Here is a 19,515-nt window from a genome sequence, read left to right as displayed (position 1 = left end):
TTTTTAAAGGCCTACCTATTGGCCACGGAGACAAAATGTTGGTGGTTTTAAAGCTAATTTGATGCACTTCTACACATTTTGCCATGGTTTACACTAGAGGTTGACCGATTAATTGGAATGGCCGATTAATTAGGGCCGATTTCAGGTTTTCATAACAATCGGAAATCGGTATTTTTGGACGCCGATTTGGCTGAATTTTAATATTTAGTATTTTTATTTGTTCCATTTTTTTTCTCCATTAAAAACATTTTTTTCCCCCGATCTTTTATTTAACTAGGCAAGTCAGTTAAGAACACATTCTTATTTTCAATGACTGCCTAGGAACGGTGGGTTAACTGCCTTGTTCAGGGGCAGAAGGACAGATTTTTACCTTGTCAGCTCGGGGATTCAATCTTGCAACCTTATGGTTAACTAGTCCAACGCTCTAACCACCTGCTTTACATTGCACTCCACGAGGTTACGCGAATGCAGTAAGAAGCTAAGGTAAGTTGCTAGCTAGCATTAAACTTATCTTATAAAAAACAATCAATCATAATCACTAGTTAACTACATATGGTTGATGATATTACTAGTTTATCTAGCCTGTCCTGCGTTGCATATAATCGCTTAGGTACACGTTGCTCCAACCATAAACATCAATGCCTTTCTTAAAATCAATACACAAGTATATATTTTTAAACCTGCATATTTAGTTAATATTGCCTGCTAACATGAATTTCTTTTAACTAGGGAAAATGTGTCACTTCTCTTGCAAACAGAGTCAGGCTATATGCAGCAGTTTGGGCCGCCTGGCTCGTTGCAAACTGTGAATACTATTTCTTCCTAACAAAGACAGCCAACTTCGCCAAACGGGGGATGATTTAACAAAAGCGCATTTGCGAAAAAAGCACAATCGTTGCACGACTGTACCTATCCCTAAACATCAATGCCTTTCTTAAATCAATACACAGAAGTATATATTTTTAAACCTGCATATTTAGCTAAAAGAAATCCAGGTTAGCAGGCAATATTAACCAGGTGAAATTGTGTCATTTTGCGTTCATTGCACGCAGTCAGGGTATATGCAACCGTTTGGGCCATCTGGCTCATTGCGAACTAATTTGCCTGAATTTTACGTAATTATGACATAACATTGAAGGTTGTGCAATGTAACAGGAATGACGTTTTGTTTTCGAGATGATAGTTTCCGGATTCTACCATATTAATGACCTAAGGCTCGTATTTCTGTGTGTTATTATATTACAATTAAGTCTATGATTTGATAGAGCAGTCTGACTGAGCACCAGCAGGCTCGTAAGCATTCATTCAAAATAGCACTTTTGTGCGTTTTGCCAGCAGCTCTTCGCAATGCATTGCGCTGTTTGACTTCAAGCCTATCAACTCCCGAGATTAAGCTGGTGTAACCCATGTGAAATGGCTAGCTAGTTGGCCGGGTGCGCGCTAATAGCGTTTCAAACGTCACTCGCTCTGAGACTTGGAGTAGTTGTTTCCCTTGCTCTACGTGGGTAACGCTGCTTCGAGGGTGGCTGTTGTCGATGTGTTCCTGGTTCTCGCCCAGGTAGGAGCGAGGAGAGGGACGGAAGCTATACTGTTACACTGGCAATACTAAAGTGCCTATAAGAACATCCAATAGTCAAAGGTATATGAAATACAAATCGTATAGAGAGAAATAGTCCTAACTTAAACGTTAGCTTTTTTTACATGGCACATATTGCACTTTTACTTTCTTCTCCAACACTTTGTTTTTGCATTATTTAAACCAAATTGGACACGTTTCATTATTTATTTGAGGCTAAATTGATTTCATTGATGTATTATATTAAGTTAAAATAAGTGTTCATTCAGTATTGTTGTAATTGTCATTATTACAAATAAATAAATAACATTTTTTTTTTTTTAAATCGGCCGATTTAATCGGCATCGGCTTTTTTGGTCCTCCAATAATCGGCATCGGCGTTGAAAAATCATAATTGGTCGACCTCTAGTTTACACTGTGTTCTTATGCTATGCGGGTGACTCAAACACAACAAATTCAATGGAGGCCCCATGTCGTTTTGAGAATTTTAGATTCTCCCTGACTGTAGTTTTTATTTTGGTTATTGTTAGTTCTCAAAGGTTACCTTATTTAAGAAACGTGTAGCTCCATTATCTTCTACATACTTTATCTCGCTTAAGTTTACTCTGAAAATGTTTACCATCCCAAAATGTTTTATTTACAATTTAGCAGCGGTGGCCGCTGGCCTTGTGGCGAAGAAATGAAAAGCTCGATCCTCCCCTTCTTATAGCACTGTCTTACATATCTCTCTCTCCCTCTCGTTGTTTCTTTTCTTTTTCTCTCTGCATTGACAAAAGCCTGGCCGGCGTGGATGCTTTTGTTTTTTGGCCTAGTCTAGACGTGCTGCGTGTGAGTGCGCGTGCAGCAGCGGTGTGGTGGTGAGGGAGGGAGGGATGTAGGGAGAAGGAGCGAGAGCAGTAGATAAGGTAGCCCTTGGTTTGGTGGGGGTAAACAGGCTTTGGTTCACAAGATCAGCCCGAAAGGAGAACAGCGAGTGGGGGAGGGGCAGGGTGTTATGGAAGGAGGGAGGGAAGAATGGTGGTGTGTCAAAGGTGTGGAGGGAGGGAGGGAGAGAGAGAGGGAGGGAGGGACCTCAAGCTATTGATGGGGAAAAGAAAAGGGAGGGGTGGAGGGAGAGGGAGGGAGGGGTAACAAGCTGTGGGCTGAGACTAGCGCTCAATGAGGAAGCGAAACAGCCGAGCCATTTCAGTGTTGAATAACCAATGCACGCCGCTTGCTGTGTGTGTGTTTGAGAGAGAGAAGAGCTACGAGAGAAAGGAAAGAAGCAAACTCTCTTCCTGGATATATAAAAAAAAAATACCGGAGCGCTCTCCTTCCTTTCTCATACTTACTGCTTGTGAGGGGGGAGGCCCGGGGTGGACACACAATGGGGCAAGGAGCCTGTGGCTACTGGGCCGTTGTATTGCTGCTGAGAGGGGGAGGGGGTCGAGTGAAGGAGACCGGCACACACAGCTAACTCAGCCAGCCGGCTCCAGCCAGGCCTCAACAGGCTCAATCTTACCCCGCTCCCTGGCCCTTTTCTTTTTTTGTGTGTTTTTTTCAAGGAATACCCCTCACTTAAACCTGGATCTATGGATTAATCATGTGTGTGGATTATTGTTAATGGATTTTGTGAAACGGATTTATATTGGAACCTTGAAAAGAACCGATTTCTCTCTTCCTGTGTTTGTGGAAAAAGGAGAGAAAGGGAGCCAAACTTCTCCGGTTTTCTTTTTTTGCTTTGTGTTGGGGGAAGCTTCTAGATGGATTACAAGATGCATGCTAAATCTAACGATCTGCTGGATTTTCAGACTCTGGATGCCCTCTTGGAAAAAATTGCACATTATTCTTCTGTCTCTGTGAAAAGGTAACGTTTGGCCGATAGAGATTAAAAAAAAGTCTTCCCTCATGTTTCCCATTCAAGATTTTACTGAGTTACAGTTGATAGGAGGAAATCTGTCAATTTAAATAAATTCATTAGGCCCTAAACTTATAGATTTCACTTAACTGGGAACACACATGCATCTGTTGGTCATAGATACCTTTAAAAAAAAAAAAAGAATGGTGATCTCAGGATCTCGTCACGGTATTTCTGTGCATTCAAATTGCCATCGACAACATGCAATTGTGTTCGTTGTCCTTAGCTTATGCCTGCTTATAACCCCACTGCTACCATGGGGCACTCTGTTCACAACGTTGACATCAGCAAACCGGTTGCCAACCCGACGCCATACAAGTGGTCTGCGGTTGTGAGGCCGGTTGGACATTCTAACAAATTCTCTACCATAAGCGGAGGCTTATGGTAGAGAAATGAACATTAAATTCTCTGGCAACAGCTCTGATGGACTTTCCTGCCAATTGCACGCTCCCTCAACATTTGACATTTGTGGCATTGTGTTGTGAAGAAACTAAACCTTTTAGTTGCCTTTTATTGCCCCCAGCACAAGGTGCACCTGTGTAATGATCATGCTGGTTAATCAGCTTCTTGATATGCCACCCCTGTCAGGTGGATAGATTATCTTATCTTGGCAAAGTAAAAATGTTAACAGGGATGTGCACAAATTTTGAGAAACAAGCTTTTTGTGCGTTTGCAAAATTTGTAGGATCTTTAATTTCAGCTCATGAAACATGGGGACCAACACTTTACATGTTGCGTTTAGTTTTTTTTATTCAGTGTACATAAACTAAGCCTACAGCTTACATTTGTACTGTATTAAGGTCACCTAATCTAAAATGTGGAACTGAAATGGAGAGCTCCAGTTTACAGAGAAAGAAGTATTTTTGTTTGTGGACATCATTCTCAAATATTACCTATTAATGTGTCATTTTCTCTGAAGTAGCCTATTAGTTGAAAGCCTGTGGAAATCATTGGTTCAGAGGATTGATTGTTAGCCACCATTCTGCCAGTAATTCTCCTGAAGGGCCATCGGTGTGGGGGGGAAGGGTGGGTTACAGAGAGAGTGGGTTGTATTTGTGGCAGCAGGGCTATTTTTTGGGGGAAATGTATACTGATTCCAGGAAATGCCTTGGTGAATGAATTGGCCCTGTGAGTTCAGCCTGTGAGGAAGGGAGGGAGAAAGAGAGCAAGGGGGTTCCTTTATCTCCAGGTCTGTGTTTTGTTTATATAGTGACTCATATGTGAGTGTTGTCACTCTCTCCTCTCCAGTCTTGGTGTGTGTTCTCCTAACCCTTTCGTCCTGGCTTTTTGTCCACTATAAACAGATTATTTTGTGTATTGAAACTTTTCGCTCCTGTTGAGCACCACCCTGTGTGTTTGGTGCACGTAGATGCTCAGTCAGTCAGAGATGGAGATTGTCACTGGGAGTGTTTCACCACAGTGTTCTGTGACTTCGACCAAACACAACCAACCTGATTTAATGTAAGCAGCAGTGTGTGTGTGTCTGTGTGTTAGGGTTGGGCTGATAGACTATATGATAATATTAAATATTGGTGATATTTGAACTTGACAAATCAAAACTGTGCAGTTTTATCAGTATGTATCAATATGAAGTCTAAATGAATAAAGCCTTTATTTTTTTTGTCATGCGTGTATTTTTTTTAATGAGAAGGCGACTATACTATCATAAATAAGCACAGTGGAATTATTTTGTCACCAACAATGCAAAATGATAATATCAGATATCTGCAATATTTGGAGTAGCATATCGTGGAATAGGTCTCCCCAAATATCGCTCAACCTAGTGTGTGTGTGGTGTTGAGTCACTCAGAGGAAGCCTGCTTGCCTCTACAGAGCCCCACAGCACACACAGCCAGTAGAGAGGAGGACTCTGAACAGTCAGACATGACGCATGCTTCTGACTCAGTTGGGCCCCCTCAAAAAAGTGGGTTTGTGTTCCATGAATGGCATGCCAGATGTGTGCATGAGCCTGCATGCACGTAGGTGAGAGCAGTGCTCAGCTGAAGTGAGAGTTAGTTTGCGTCCCAAATGGCACTGCGTCCCTGGTCCACAGTAGTTCCATATGTAATGCAGGATTCCCCAACTGGTGGCCTGCGAGTGGTTTTATTTGGCCCCCCAAGTTTCCAAATATTTTTGTTGCATTTTCATTGTTGGAAATAAAAACACCAGGAAATCACCTCCAATTGATTTTAATTTAGTAATTAACACGGTTTGAAATAATTGTTTTCGTCAAATATTATGTGTTTGGGCTTCTTGTGGTCAATTTGCAGTATACTAATTATTTGTAATTATGTTCTGGCCCCTCAACCATCCGCTCAATAAAAAAATATAAAAAAATTCAGTCCCCCGGCTGAATTTAGTTGACGATCCCTGATGTAGGGAATGGGGCATTATTTGGGACAAAGACGTAGCCTAAATCCTGGCCAGGCTGACCGAAAGCATGCTGTGCTCATTGCGGACCCCCACTGGGTGAAGATGTGACGGTTCATTCCACTGTCTGACGCACAACATACTGTAGATTCAATGTCTTGGACTGACGGAAAGAGTTAAAATGAAATAGGCTAGGCCCATTAGTCTATAGGCTGTGTATTTCCCTCAGCATCATCAAACCAATAGTTTATTTCTCCAATGTTTCAGAATGATACAATTCAGATTTTGTGGCATGGCTATCGTTCACTACAGTTTGTGTCCAATATGAAATTCCAGAATGAAGAGTACTTTTGATTGCCGATAGCTGGGTCTTCTGACTGTCTGCCTGGTGGCTGACCTGCCTATACTGTGCCCCTCCCCTCTCTCTCTGTCCCTCGCTAGCTTGCTATGAAAGATGCGAGTGTTCTCTGAAGTACGGCAACTAATCAGTCTCCTCCGTTCCAAAAGTAAAGAATCTTAGGAGTCGATTCCTAGGGGAATTTAATGATAACAGGCAGAAATGGTGGTGGACACTGGGAGTTGACGTGCAAGGAGTAGTGGAATCAATTATTTTTGGAGTCTCCACCACTGTCATCACTGTTTAAGTTGGGGAAATGGCAGAGGAAGGCAAGTGACAGCAGTGAAGTCCTGTTTGGCAATACTGTGAAGTTAAATGAAATGCAAACTTTGCGATGTGGAATTGAGATAAAGTAATAGTAGTACAGGTGCAATGCTTAACCATCTGAAACAGATGCACTGTGAGACCCAAACCAATGCTGGCAGCAGCACCGCTGCGTTGTGAATTCACATATGGAATTTTTACGGAAAAACTATGTAAAAATGTGTTTTGCAGTTTAAACACACATTTTTTGGGGGTCACTTCCCTAGTCACAAGTAGTCCACTTTTTTAGCCATTTCGGACCTACTTTGTAGCTGCATGTCTCTTACTGCACTGTTGTGTAGAGTGGGATCCTCTGGCCTACTTTCTTACTGGCTGCAGCTACCTCCCCTCCCCAGGTGTTTTAAATGTTTTATTTAACCTGTTATGGCTAGGGGGCAGTATTTTCACGGCCGGATAAAAAACGTACCCGATTTAATCTGATTATTACTCCTGCCCAGAAAATAGAATATGCATATAATTATTAGCTTTGGATAGAAAACACTCCAAAGTTTCTAAAACTGTTTGAATGGTGTCTGTGAGTATAACAGAACTCATTTGGCAGGCTAAAACCTGAGAAGATTCCATGCAGGAAGTGCCCTGTCTGACAATTTCTTGCCCTTCTTGATTATCTCTATCCAATACAGGGGATCTCTGCTGTTACGTGACACTTCCTACGGCTCCCATGGGCTCTCAGAAGGCGGCAAAAAGCTGAATCGTGGCTTTGCAGGCTCTGGCTGAAAAAAAGTAGCGCGTTTGGATAGTGGCTGGTCACTGTACTGTGAGACTCAGGCTCGTGCACGAGGGGATCCCATGCTTTTATTTTCTCTCTTTGTACGTATACACGCTTTCCCGGTCGGAATATTATCGCTTTTTTACGAGAAAAATGGCATAAAAATTGATTTTAAACAGCGGTTGACATGCTTCGAAGTACGGTAATGGAATATTTAGAAATATTTTGTCACGAAATGCGTCGTGCGCGTGACCCTTATTTACACTTCGGATAGTGTCTTGAACGCACGAACAAAACGCCGCTATTTGGATATAACAATGGATTATTTTGAACCAAACCAACATTTGTTATTGAAGTAGCAGTCCTGGGAGTGCATTCTGACGAAGAACACCAAAGGTAATCAAACTTTTCTAATAGTAAATCGGAGTTTGGTCAGGGCTAAACTTGGTGGGTGTCTAAATAGCTAGCCGTGATGGCTGGGCTATCTACTCAGAATATTGCAAAATGTGCTTTCACCGAAAAGCTATTTTAAAATCGGACACCTCGATTGCACAAAGGAGTTCTGTATCTATAATTCTTAAAATAATTATGTTTTTTGTGAACGTTTATCGTGAGTAATTTAGTAAATTCACCGGAGGTTTGCGGGGGTATGCTAGTTCTGAACGTCACATGCTAATGTAAAAGCTGGTTTTTGATATAAATATGAACAAAACATGCATGTATTGTATAACAATGTCCTAGGTGTGTCATTTGATGAAGATCATCAAAGGTTAGTGCTGCATTTAGCTGTGGTTTTGTTTTTTGTGACATTATATGCTAACTTGAAAAATGGGTGTCTGATTATTTCTGGCTGGGTACTCTGCTGACAATCTAATGTTTTGCTTTCGCTGTAAAGCCTTTTTGAAATCGGACAGTGTGGTTAGATAAAGGAGAGTCTCGTCTTTAAAATGCTGTGAAAGTCATATGTTTGAAAAATTGAAGTTTTTGTATTTTTGAGGAATTTGTAATTCGCGCCACGCCTATCATTGGATATTGGAGCAGGTGTTCCGCTAGCGGAACGTCTAGATGTAAGAGGTTAACCTTTATTTAACTAGGCAAATCAATTAAGAACAAATTCTTATTTGCAATGACGACCTACACCGGCCATACCTGGACAATGCTGGTCCAATTGTGTGCCGCCCTATGGGACTCCCAATCACGGCCGGTTGTGATGCAGCCTGGATTTGAACTAGGGTGTCTGTCTGTAGTGACGCCTCTAGCACTGAGATGCAGTGCCTTAGATCGCTGCGCCACTCGGGAGGAAAACGTGAATGATTATTTACTTTGATGGAATAGATTAGCCTAGTAGATACAGTACATCTATTTTGTAACCTGACATGAGGTGTGTGTCCCAAATGGCACCCTATTCCCTGTGACGCTGGTCAAAAAGTAGTGCACTATATAGGGAATAGGACACGATTTCCCTTTTCAAGTGACAGTCACTGACAGATCCTGATTTCCTGGCTACGACTAGGCCCCTCGATAACCAGAGCCACCTCCTCCCCTCTCTCCCAACATTCCTCGGCAGTCTGTGGTGATGTTTGTCCAGGTCAAAGGTCAACTGTTCCAGAGCCCAGAGCAGTTGGGGTGTGTGGTAAGACACACACACCGGTAGGCAGGAAGTCAGCCAGCGGCAGCATTTATATTCAACTCGTTGGGATCTGCATCTGCTGAGTCATATTTACAAAGTGCATCAGAGTAGGAGACAGTGCTGATCTCGGATGAGGTCCCCCCATCCATATAATCGAAAACTGATCCTAGATCAGCGCTCCGACTCCTGAGACTTTTTGTGAATACGGGCCCTGGTGTTGTTGCCCTTTGGGCCGCATCAGGAAAGAATTAGAGCGATTTATGTATTTATGCTGTTTTCTTTTGAAGTGTGGTTGTGTAATGCACCAAGACTGAGCCCCCCCCCCCCAGTGACCAAACAGTTTAGATGTGTTTTGGCCATCAAGCATTGGTCAGAGGCTTTCTCAGCTTCTCAATTAGCCACTTCTATTCCTGGTGAGATTAGTCTTTTTGACATATACATGTCCATTGTCTGTTGGACTACCAGTGTGAAAAGGTTCCTCTTGCCAATTGAAACCAAACGTGTTACTGTCACTTATGTGAAGTAGGAAGGTGAGAATGGACCCAAGTAGACCTGATTAAGGGAACACGTCTCAAATGGCCCCCTATTCCCTATAGTGCGCTTCTTTTGAACTGGTCAGAAGTAGTGCACTACATAAGGAATAGGGTGCTATTTGGGATGATTCCTAGGTGTTAAAAAAAAGGAGGGGGATAGCTAAATAAACATCTCTTCAAACATGGGAAACCGCCGTAAAACCTGGTGAAAACCAACAGGACTTGTGTGGCCTTTTTGCCTGAGCTTATCGTGTTTGCTCTGTGTCTTATCTGGTCAAATAGGTTCAGTCAGCAGTTAGTTGAGGGTTTAAGTAATCACACTGAACTAGACCCAATAGTGGAGCAATAGCACACAGTGGGGAGAAATTGTGTACTTTGTACTGTGTGTGTGTCCCTGGATTTCCTGATCATTGTTGCCTGGCTGTTGTGAACCATCTGGTGTGTGTGCTGGTATACGTCGGTAGATTCCTGGTCCCAGAAAACACTGCATCCTGGCCCAGCTGGAGCATCAGCCTGGTGTTGTGGCTAGCTAGAAGCTACCTAACGAACACATTGCTACAGTCTGTACCTGCCACAGACACCTCCCAATATCTGTCCTCCTGTGTCTAGGAGCTGGGTGGTGTTCTTCTGTTTAAAACAGGGAGGGAACTGTCCTGGATTTGTCCATTATGTCCAATGAGAAAGTGCTAATTTTCATTACACAAACACATTTTAAAATGTTTTCTGTTGCGTGCCCCAATGAGCAAGACCCTGTTCTTTGCGGAGGGCCTGTCAGTTCCTTCCTTATGTCTGCTGCTACTGCTGCTTGCTCCTATTGTCTGTCCCTGTCGACCTCTTTTGTACTGCTGCCTCAGTCGAGCACAGACACTGTACAACACACACTGTCTGTACCACCCAAATGTATTGCCAGAGGAGCCCCAGCTTCTCCCTCCTTTAAAGTTGCATAGTACCAAAGCCACCACTGTTCCCAATCTGCTTTCCACTAGGGCGTTATGTGGATCTTTGTCTCTGAATGCAGGCCGCTATTTGGTCATCAGCAGCAGCTCTGTGCTGTAACATGTCTAGCATTATATTCAGGAAGTTTGTACTCTGTTATAAGAAACGTTCAATTAACTGTTTTGGGTGGTGCTTTGACCCGAATGGGAAGGCAAGTAGGAGACAAGTTAAAATTCCTCTCTCCTGTTGTCATCCCATACAGAGGTCAGTCAGTCAGTGTGTGTGGGTGTGTTTCCTCCAGGGAGGCCTAGGCAGTGATCATGTGCTTGGTTAACTGCTAACTTCTCAGAAAGGTGACTCATCAGGAATGTGGTTAGTTCGAGTGAGATCCATACACTGGTGTGTGTGACTGGCCAGAGTTCTAAACTAAAACCCCTCATGATCAATACTTTATGGTTGGGCACATTGCTACACTTTGCTGTGTCTTTGTACTCTGTCTCCAACACACTGGCCTTGTGACGTAGTAGCCTGGGAGGGGAAAGGAAAAGAAGGGGAGAGGCAAGAGGAGGCATGGGAACACTGGGTTCCACTAGCAGCCAGATGATGCCACCACACACACACACACACACAACCTCCCACATCCTGAAACACTCCAAAGACCAGAGACTTCCAAGGAATGGGATAGTCTGTGTCTTACCAGGGACCCGCATAAACCATTACAGCAACACACACAGGCCCTGCCAAAACCCCAGCGATGGCTAACCACAACCCCACCTCTGATCTCTCTCGCACAGGGTTGGGGTCAATTTCAGTTCTAGTCCATTCAGAAAGTAAACCAGAATTGGAACTAGAGTTTCAGTATAGTCCTTGAATTGACAGGAATTTAAATGGAATTAACCCCAACCCTGACACACACAAACTGACAGATAGAGACAAAGCCTTTTTATTTATTTTATTTTATGAAGGGTGGGGGGGGACCGAAGGGCTGTGCCCCCCTTTTGGGTTTTTGTACACCCGTAACTGCCATTTCCTCCAATCCAGAGCAAAAGTAATCCATATATATTACACAAAGTGGAGCAACGCCTCTCTTGCATTCTTTGGGGAGAACCCTGAAACCTGTAAGGTCAGCGCTCAGAACAGGGATGGTTGATCTTCCTGCAACGCACCTGCTCACAGAACACATCTAGTTTAGGTGCGGTAATTGAATGTGGGATCATGATGACGATGACACAGGGTTTTTTTGTGGTTAGGTTTTGGGGCATGATGGTAGCGCTGGGATGATAAACCGAAAATTACAGACACACATTGCTTTCCTCTTACCGACGCATTTAGCATACGTTTGTAATTAGTTTCCCAACGTTCCTGTAGATTGTTCTAAAACCATTATTTGGTCAACAGTAATGGCCTGTGCATTATGTTGATTCCTGCCATGAAAGTGTCTGCCTGTTCTTGTTTTGCTGTCGGCTGCTGTATTAGTGAGCCACTCACACCCCCTTCCCCCGCTGCGCACAGAGGAGATGCATCATGAGAAGCACAACCATATGACCGTTGCTCAAAATGCAAGTTTTCAAAGCAACTACTTAGTGAGGTGTCATAGCTTTCTGTGAGTTTATAATTTATTTCTCCCCATAATATTGCGTTCATGGCACCATTTTACAACCAGAGTAGGGTGTGGTAGCCTATGGTTTTGATGTGCCCGCAGAGCACGCCATTCGCAGTGAATAAGCCTATCAAGTAGCCTAGGCCTAGCGCGGGAAAGTTTTTGGAGGACAGTAGCCTACATTTACTGATAGATTAATCATTTAGCGTACATGGCTATATAGCAACACTATCATAGTTAGAGTTAGCAATCTAGCTAAGTGTTTTTTTTTGAGTTCGCACTTGCTCAGGTTGTGAATAATATAGCCACGGTCAATATGCACAAAGATTCTGCAAGTTCTCTGAAGGGGCAAAAATACATCTGATAATTCTGGATCCTAGTTTGACAGGTTACCATCAACATATAAATTATGCATTTCTTGGATATTTTAGATGATATAGCTTACTTTTTGAATCATAGGCTACGATCTCAGTTGTCTTACTTTAATTTGCTCTAACTGTTGTGTTCCCATGGAAAACCAGGTTTTTGTTATATCTGTGTTGTCTTGTTGTGGTTCAAATGTCACACGCTGAGTAGAATGGGGAAATCCCAAAACATTTAGGAAACTACAGTACTCTACCTGCAAACTGTGCATATAGGACTGATGGCCTGTACAGAATTTAACTAACATTTGTTGCATAAACGCATACATTTTCCATTGTAAAGTCAAATCTGCTGCTGATGGAGCTCATGAGCTGGGCCTCTGAGCTGACATTTGTGTGTGTGAATGTCTGTGGTGTATGCACTATGTAAGCACCTGAGCTGAGCCATAAGGGAGACTAGATATCTACCACTATCAGATTAGGGGGGGCAATGTAACCTAAGTTTTGCCACTCCACTGGTTCTGAAATCACCATCACCCACTAATTAACCCGTCACTAATTAACAGTATTCCGACCCCTTGACTTATTCAACATTGTTACGTTACAGCCTTATTCTAAAATGGATTACATTTTCCCCCCTCAATCTACACACAATACCCCATAATGACAAAGCAAAAAAAAGTTTAGAAATGTTTGCCCCAAATAAATGTGTAATGAAATATCACAGTTACATGAGTACTCAGTACTTTGTTGAAGCACCTTTTGGCAGCGATTACAGCCTTGAGTCTTCTTTGGTATGACGCTACAAGCTTGGCACACCTGGATTTGGGGAGTTTCTCCCATTCTTCTCTGCAGATCCTCTCAAGCTCTGTCAGGTTGGATGGGGAGTGTTGCTGCACAGCTTTTTTCAGTTCTCTCCAGAGATGTTTGATAGGGTTCAATTCCGGGCTCTGGCTGGGCCACTTAAGGACATTCAGAGACTTGTCCCAAAGTGTCTCCTGCGATGTCTTTGCTGTGCTTAAGGTCTTTGTCCTGTTGGAAGGTGACCCTTCCCCAGTCTGAGGTCCCGAACCCTCTGGAGCAGGTTTTCATCAAGGATCTCTCTCTACTTTGCTCCATTCATCTTTCCCTCAAGCCTGACTAGTCTCCCTGCCGCTGAAAAACATGCCCGCAGCATGATGCTGCCACCACCATCCTTCACCATAGGGATGGTGCCAGGTTTCCTCCAGACGTAACGCTTGGCATTCAGGCCAGAGAGTTCAATCTTGTTTCTCGTGGTCTGAGTCCTTTAGGTGCCTTTTGGCAAACTCCAAGCAGGCTGTCATGTGCCTTTTACTGAAGAGTGGCTTCCATCTGGCCACTTTACCATAATGCCTGATTTGTGGAGTGCTGCAGAGATGGGAGAACGTTCCAGAAGGACAACCATCTCTCCAGAGGAACTCTGGAGCTCTGTCAGTGACCATTGGGTTCTTGGTCACCTGCCTGACCAAGGACCTTCTACCCCGATAGCTCAGTTTGGCACGGCAGCCAGCTCGAGGAAGAGTCTGGCTGGTTCCAAACTTCTTTCATTTAAGAGTGATGGAGGCCACTGTGTTCTTGGGGACCTTCAATGCTGCAGGAATGCTTTGGTACCCTTACCCAGATCTGTGCCTCGACACAATTCTGTCTCGGAGGTCTATGGACAATTCCTTCGACCTCATGGCTTGGTTTTTCCTCTGACATGCACTGTCAGTTGTGGGACCTTATATAGAGACCTTTCCAAATCATGTCCAATCAATTGAATGTACTACAGTTGTAGAAACATCTCAAGGATGATCAATGGAAACAGGATGCACCTGAGCTCATATATATATATATATATATTTTTTTTAAAATTTAGAACAGTTTTTGCTTTGTCGTTATTGGGGATTGTGTGTAGATTTAATCAATTTTAGTATAAGGCTGTAACGTAACAAAATGTGGGAAAAGAGAAGGGGTCGAAATACTTACCGAATGCACTAGGACAACTTTAGATTTCACTGTATCTCATAATCTAATGGTTTTGAATGTTTGGAAGTTTAAGGAGTGATGTTCTCTCACTTCGGCCATGCAGTGCTCCTCGCAAAAGTGATTGCTGTCCTCGTTATGAAATTATCAACTTTACTCTCTTTCTAATAATGGCCATATAGACTGACTGTTTAAAGCAAAACTACCTGAACTATTGCTGATAGTGAACCTGAACGATCAAAATCAAATCAAATGTTATTTGTCACATGCTCCGAATACAACAGGTGTAGTAGACCTTACAGTGAAATGCTTACTTACTTACAAGCCCTTAACCAACAATAAAGTTAAGAAAAATACCTAAAAAGAGAAATAATAAATAATTGAAGAGCAGCAGTAAAATAACAAAGCGAGGTTATATACAGGGCGTACCGGTACAGAGTCAATGTGTGGGGGCACCGGTTAATTGAGTTAAAGTGATTGCAAATGAAATATATTGTAAGCCCCCTACAGCAGGTTATTAGCCTGATGAGATTTCTCCGGTAGTTTACTTTTTTATTAGGGTGAAAGAATTTTCAACAGAGTATAGATAACAGTAGCCTACCTAGCAAATTACATATGTTGTCACTCAACTAATAAAGCCTATCACGCAAGCCTGCCTCGCGTTAGGCAGCTGGGCACAGCACCCGGTTTGACTAGGCTACTGATATTGCATGGGGTTAATCGGCATGCAAAATTACTGTTGGATCAATGGCTGTCAACGCACTTACATGCAGTTCGAAACTGAAGGAGAGGACTCATCAGTTGTTACAATAGATTAGATTTTGAGAAGGTAGAAAATGTAATACAACGTGAACCGGCCATTTGTATCTACAACATTTTGAATCTGGGACCGATGCTTATTGGTGAATCGTTACATCCCATGCCTTTAGGAGTTTAGCAACTGTAGCATACCCACCCACAGAGTCACCCACCCACAGAGTTGCAAAGGGGAGGGTATATTACTGGAAACATTCAAAGTTTATCAGTAAACTACCATTAAATTTGTTAACTTTCATGGAATATATGCAATTTTATCAGATGACATCTAGTGGCCTTTTTGGGTACTTCAGGTAATCACAGCTGTGTAATTATCTCTGGCCCTCGGTGGCTTTATGTCTTTTTCTTTTTTACAAAAATCTTATTTTTTTAAAGCTGTATAACATTATCCTAAATATATATCCCATCAACTTATTGAATACCATTGAGGGTTTCAGCATTCTTTTTTTTTACACACCTTTTATTTATTTGACTATGTCTGTCTTTTGTTGTACATGTTTTAGGGCCAAACTGATGGCAGTTGTGGAAAAAAAGAGCTATTTACTCTTGAACCTGACAGCTTCCACTAGAAGCTCATGGACAATATGGGCACAGATAGAAAAATGTATACAATATATGAAAAAGTTATTAAAGTATAAATTACCAAAGTTGCCACCTGTTACTTAAAGTTGCCTCCAAAATACCTGAAGATTCTGGTAACTGGTAAATTAGAGGGAGTTTTGCAACCCTATATGTCTGACAGAGATGCTAATGACTGTTTCTGTCTGTCTCACCCTCTTCTCCTAGAGAGCCTAGTGAGGAGTGCAATGGAATCATCGGTGCTCTCTCAGTGGAGTCGTCCACGCCGCCGTCGAGACTAAACAACTGGTGTCCCGCGGCCACCGCCGCCCCTACCCCAACCCTTACCCCTGCTCCGGCCCCTGTGCCCGTGCCCCCTGTCACCTCTGCAAGAATGGGGGACGGCCTGGACGCAACCACAGTGCAGATGTCTTCGTCGGGCAGCAGTAGTAGCAGCCAGGGGGGGCAGCCCCAGCCATCCACCTATGTACCAACCGTGCCAGAGTTTAACCCGCCGCCCCCGGAGTACATCAACCCGTCGCAGCCCAAGCGGCAGACCAACCAGCTGCAGTACCTGCTGAAGGTGGTGCTGAAGACCCTGTGGAAGCACCACTTCTCCTGGCCCTTCCAGGCACCCGTCGACGCTGTCAAACTGAACCTGCCGGTGAGTGTTGTGTTGCTGGCTGGCTGTGGTGTCTCGCTATATGGACTAGAAAAGGAGAAACGTACGACCTGAAAATAGTCTTTGAAAGTTTATTTAATTTAAAAGTTGAATTCACTAAATAGTCTTCAGAGCAGGTTTGGGTTGGAGTGTAGCCTGCTTTAGACCTCTATCTTGACTACCCATCCACATCGCTCTGACCAAACGCCACACTCACTAGTGTTTCTTCTCCACCATGAGTCTGGGTTTGCTTTTCTCCCTGGCATTTTATAAAATGAAAGTTCTGATTGTTCCCAGATACAGAAGGGTTGGGCCAGAGCCGTTATTGGCTTTGATACTCTGATTGGTTAGTGACGTTGATGAATGTGTTGTACAACGTCCCTCATTTTGACATCAGCACAAATGTTTTGGGGTGGCATTTCTATTTATCAAATCAGTTGTAGACCAACAGGGAAATGCTTACTTAACGGTCCTTTTTCAACTATTTTAATGTTACGGGACCTTTTCTAACAGAGTTAAGATAAAGAACAAATTACGTTTTTTGGGGGGAGGGTAGTGACACGAGGACTAAATACACAATGGATAACGAGAAACAATGAGTCCAAGTAACATGGCTATATACAGGGAGTACCAGTACCAAGTCGATGTACAAGGTAATTAAGGTTGCGATGTTCATATACATTCAGTGACCAGTTTATTAGGGACACCATCTAGTACCAGTTTGAACCGTCTGAATTATTCAGGGTATGGAATCGTTGCTCAATTGGTATCAACGGGCCTAACGTGTGCCAGCAAAATGTTGCGCCACCGCCACCAGCCTGTACTGTTGACATCATGCAGGATGGGGCCATGGATTCATGCTGCTTACACTAAATTCTGACTCTGCCATCAGCATGACGCAACAGGAACCCGGGATTCGTCAGACCAGGCAATGTTTTTTCACTTCGGTTGTCCAGTGTTGGTGATTGCGTGCCCATTGGAGCGTTACTTCCTGTTTTTAGCTGATAGGAGTGGAACACTGTGTGGTCGTCTGCTGCAACAGCCCATCCGATGAGTTGTGCGTTCCGAGATGCTATTCTGCCCACAACTGTTGTGCTGCGCTGTTAATTACCTGTTTGTGTCCCGCCTGTTAGCTTGCACGATTCTTGCCATTTTCCATTGACCTCTCGTCAACGAGCTGTTTTCGCACACAGGACTGCCGCTGACTCGATTTTTTTTTTTTTCCCCCCCGCAGTATTCTCTGTGAACCCTAGACACGGAAAAGCCCAGGAGGCCGGCCGTTTCTGAGGTTTCTCGAACCGGCGCGCCTGGCACCGATGATCATGCCACGCTCCAAGTTGCTTAGGTCACTCGTTTTGACCATTCTAACATTCAATCAAACAGTAACTGGATGCCTGTCTGCCTGATTTATATAGCAAGCCACGGCCACGAGCGAACCTTTTTCATGAATGGTGTGGTATACCTAATAAACAGGCCAGAGTGTAGGTAGGAGTGAAGTGACTGTGCAACGGGATAGATAATAGGCAGTAGCAGAAGTGTGTGTGTGTGTGTGTGTGTGTGTGTGTGTGTGTGTGTGTGTGTGTGTGTGTGTGGCGTCAGTATGCATGTGTGCGCATGCTGTTTGGGTGTTATGTCTGTGGGTAGAGTCCAGTGTATGTCCATAGTCAGTGCATGACAGTTGGTGCAAAAAAGGGTACATGCAGGTAGTCTGGGTAGCCATTTGATTAGCTATTTAGTGGTCTTGTTTAGTTGTCTTATGGCTTGGGGGTAGAAGCTGTTAAGGGTTCCAGACTTTGTGCACTGGTACCTTTTTCTTTGCAGTATTTCCAGTGAGTGCTAGTTTTCCCTTTTCTAGGTCACGCCCTTACAACTCTGCACCCCAAAGAGCTTCTTTTTTTTTTTTTATTATTCTTTTTTGGATTATTTATTCTACTAGTGTTTCTGTGTGGCTGTACCACCCAAGCACCCAACATGCACACTTGGCAGATTCCTCTGTCTGACTGTGACTGTCTTGTTTTTAATTGAATTCTACTTTTAAAAAAAATAAAAAATTTCAGGACTACTACAAGATTATTAAAGTTCCTATGGATATGGGAACAATCAAGAAGCGACTTGAGAACAGCTACTACTGGAACGCCCAAGAATGTATTCAAGATTTCAATACCATGTTTACCAACTGCTACATTTACAACAAGGTAACGATGCAGTAATGCACTGTAGCTGTTGTCAACCACCACCATAGAAATATAATCTATAGAAAGTGCTGACAATTTGAATGAGGTGGTTCATTTTATGACCACCGCACCCCATATAGTTAGTATCAGAGACATATATTTAGAGTTTGGCTAACTTTTAGAATGGACACTGTTTTAGAATGGATGCTTTTTCCTAGGTAGTGCTAGATCTGTGTACTAGAGGTCGACCGATTTATGATTTTTCAACGCCGATACCATTTATTGGAGGACCAAAAAAAGCCGATGCCGATTTTTTTAAAAATATTTTATTTATTTATTTGTAATAATGACAATTACAACAATACTGAATGAACACTTATTTTAACTTAATATAATACATCAATGAAATCAATTTAGCCTCAAATAAATAATGAAACATGTTCAATTTGGTTTAAATAATGCAAAAACAAAGTGTTGGAGAAGAAAGTAAAAGTGCAATATGTGCCATGTAAAAAAGCTAACGTTTAAGTTCCTTGCTCAGAACATGTGAACATATGAAAGCTGGTGGTTCCTTTTAACATGAGTCTTCAATATTCCCAGGTAAGAAGTTTTAGGTTGTAGTTATAAGACTATTTCTCTCTATACGATTTGTATTTCATATACCTTTGACTATTGGATGTTCTTATAGGCACTTTAGTATTGCCAGTGTAACAGTATAGCTTCCGTCCCTCTCCTTGCTCCTACCAGGGCTCGAACCAGGAACACATCGACAACAGCCACCCTCGAAGCAGCGTTACCCATGTAGAGCAAGGGAAACAACTACTCCAAGTCTCAGAGCGAGTGACGTTTGAAACGCTATTAGCGCGCACCCGGCTAACTAGCTAGCCATTTCACATCGGTTACACCAGCCTCATCTTGGGAGTTGATAGGCTTGAAGTCGTAAACAGCGCAATGCTTGAAGCACAGCGAAGAGCTGCTGGCAAAAC

General features: G+C 43.0%; 1 protein-coding gene across 10 annotated transcripts in view; it reads left to right on the top strand.

The window, feature by feature from the left end:
* The window catches only part of LOC106607418 (bromodomain-containing protein 4), a 72,432-nt gene that overhangs the window by 13,304 nt on the left and 39,613 nt on the right, over positions 1–19,515 (top strand). For 5 of the 10 annotated variants that reach the window (XM_045720671.1, XM_045720674.1, XM_045720675.1 and 2 more), the window contains 2 exons: positions 15,923–16,358; positions 18,413–18,550. In XM_045720671.1, the coding sequence (XP_045576627.1) occupies positions 16,089–16,358; positions 18,413–18,550 (408 nt within the window). In that variant the 5' untranslated portion in view covers positions 15,923–16,088. Of the gene's footprint in view, positions 1–2,733; positions 3,423–15,922; positions 16,359–18,412; positions 18,551–19,515 lie in introns of those variants that run through there. The other 5 variants (XM_045720667.1, XM_045720666.1, XM_045720665.1 and 2 more) reach the window with 2 other exon arrangements.

The sequence above is a fragment of the Salmo salar genome, chromosome ssa06 (genome assembly GCF_905237065.1).
Source record: "Salmo salar chromosome ssa06, Ssal_v3.1, whole genome shotgun sequence".
NCBI lineage: Eukaryota > Metazoa > Chordata > Actinopteri > Salmoniformes > Salmonidae > Salmo > Salmo salar.
The sequence above is the reverse complement of the archived record's forward strand: the minus strand, read 5'-3'. Positions and strand labels throughout refer to the sequence as shown.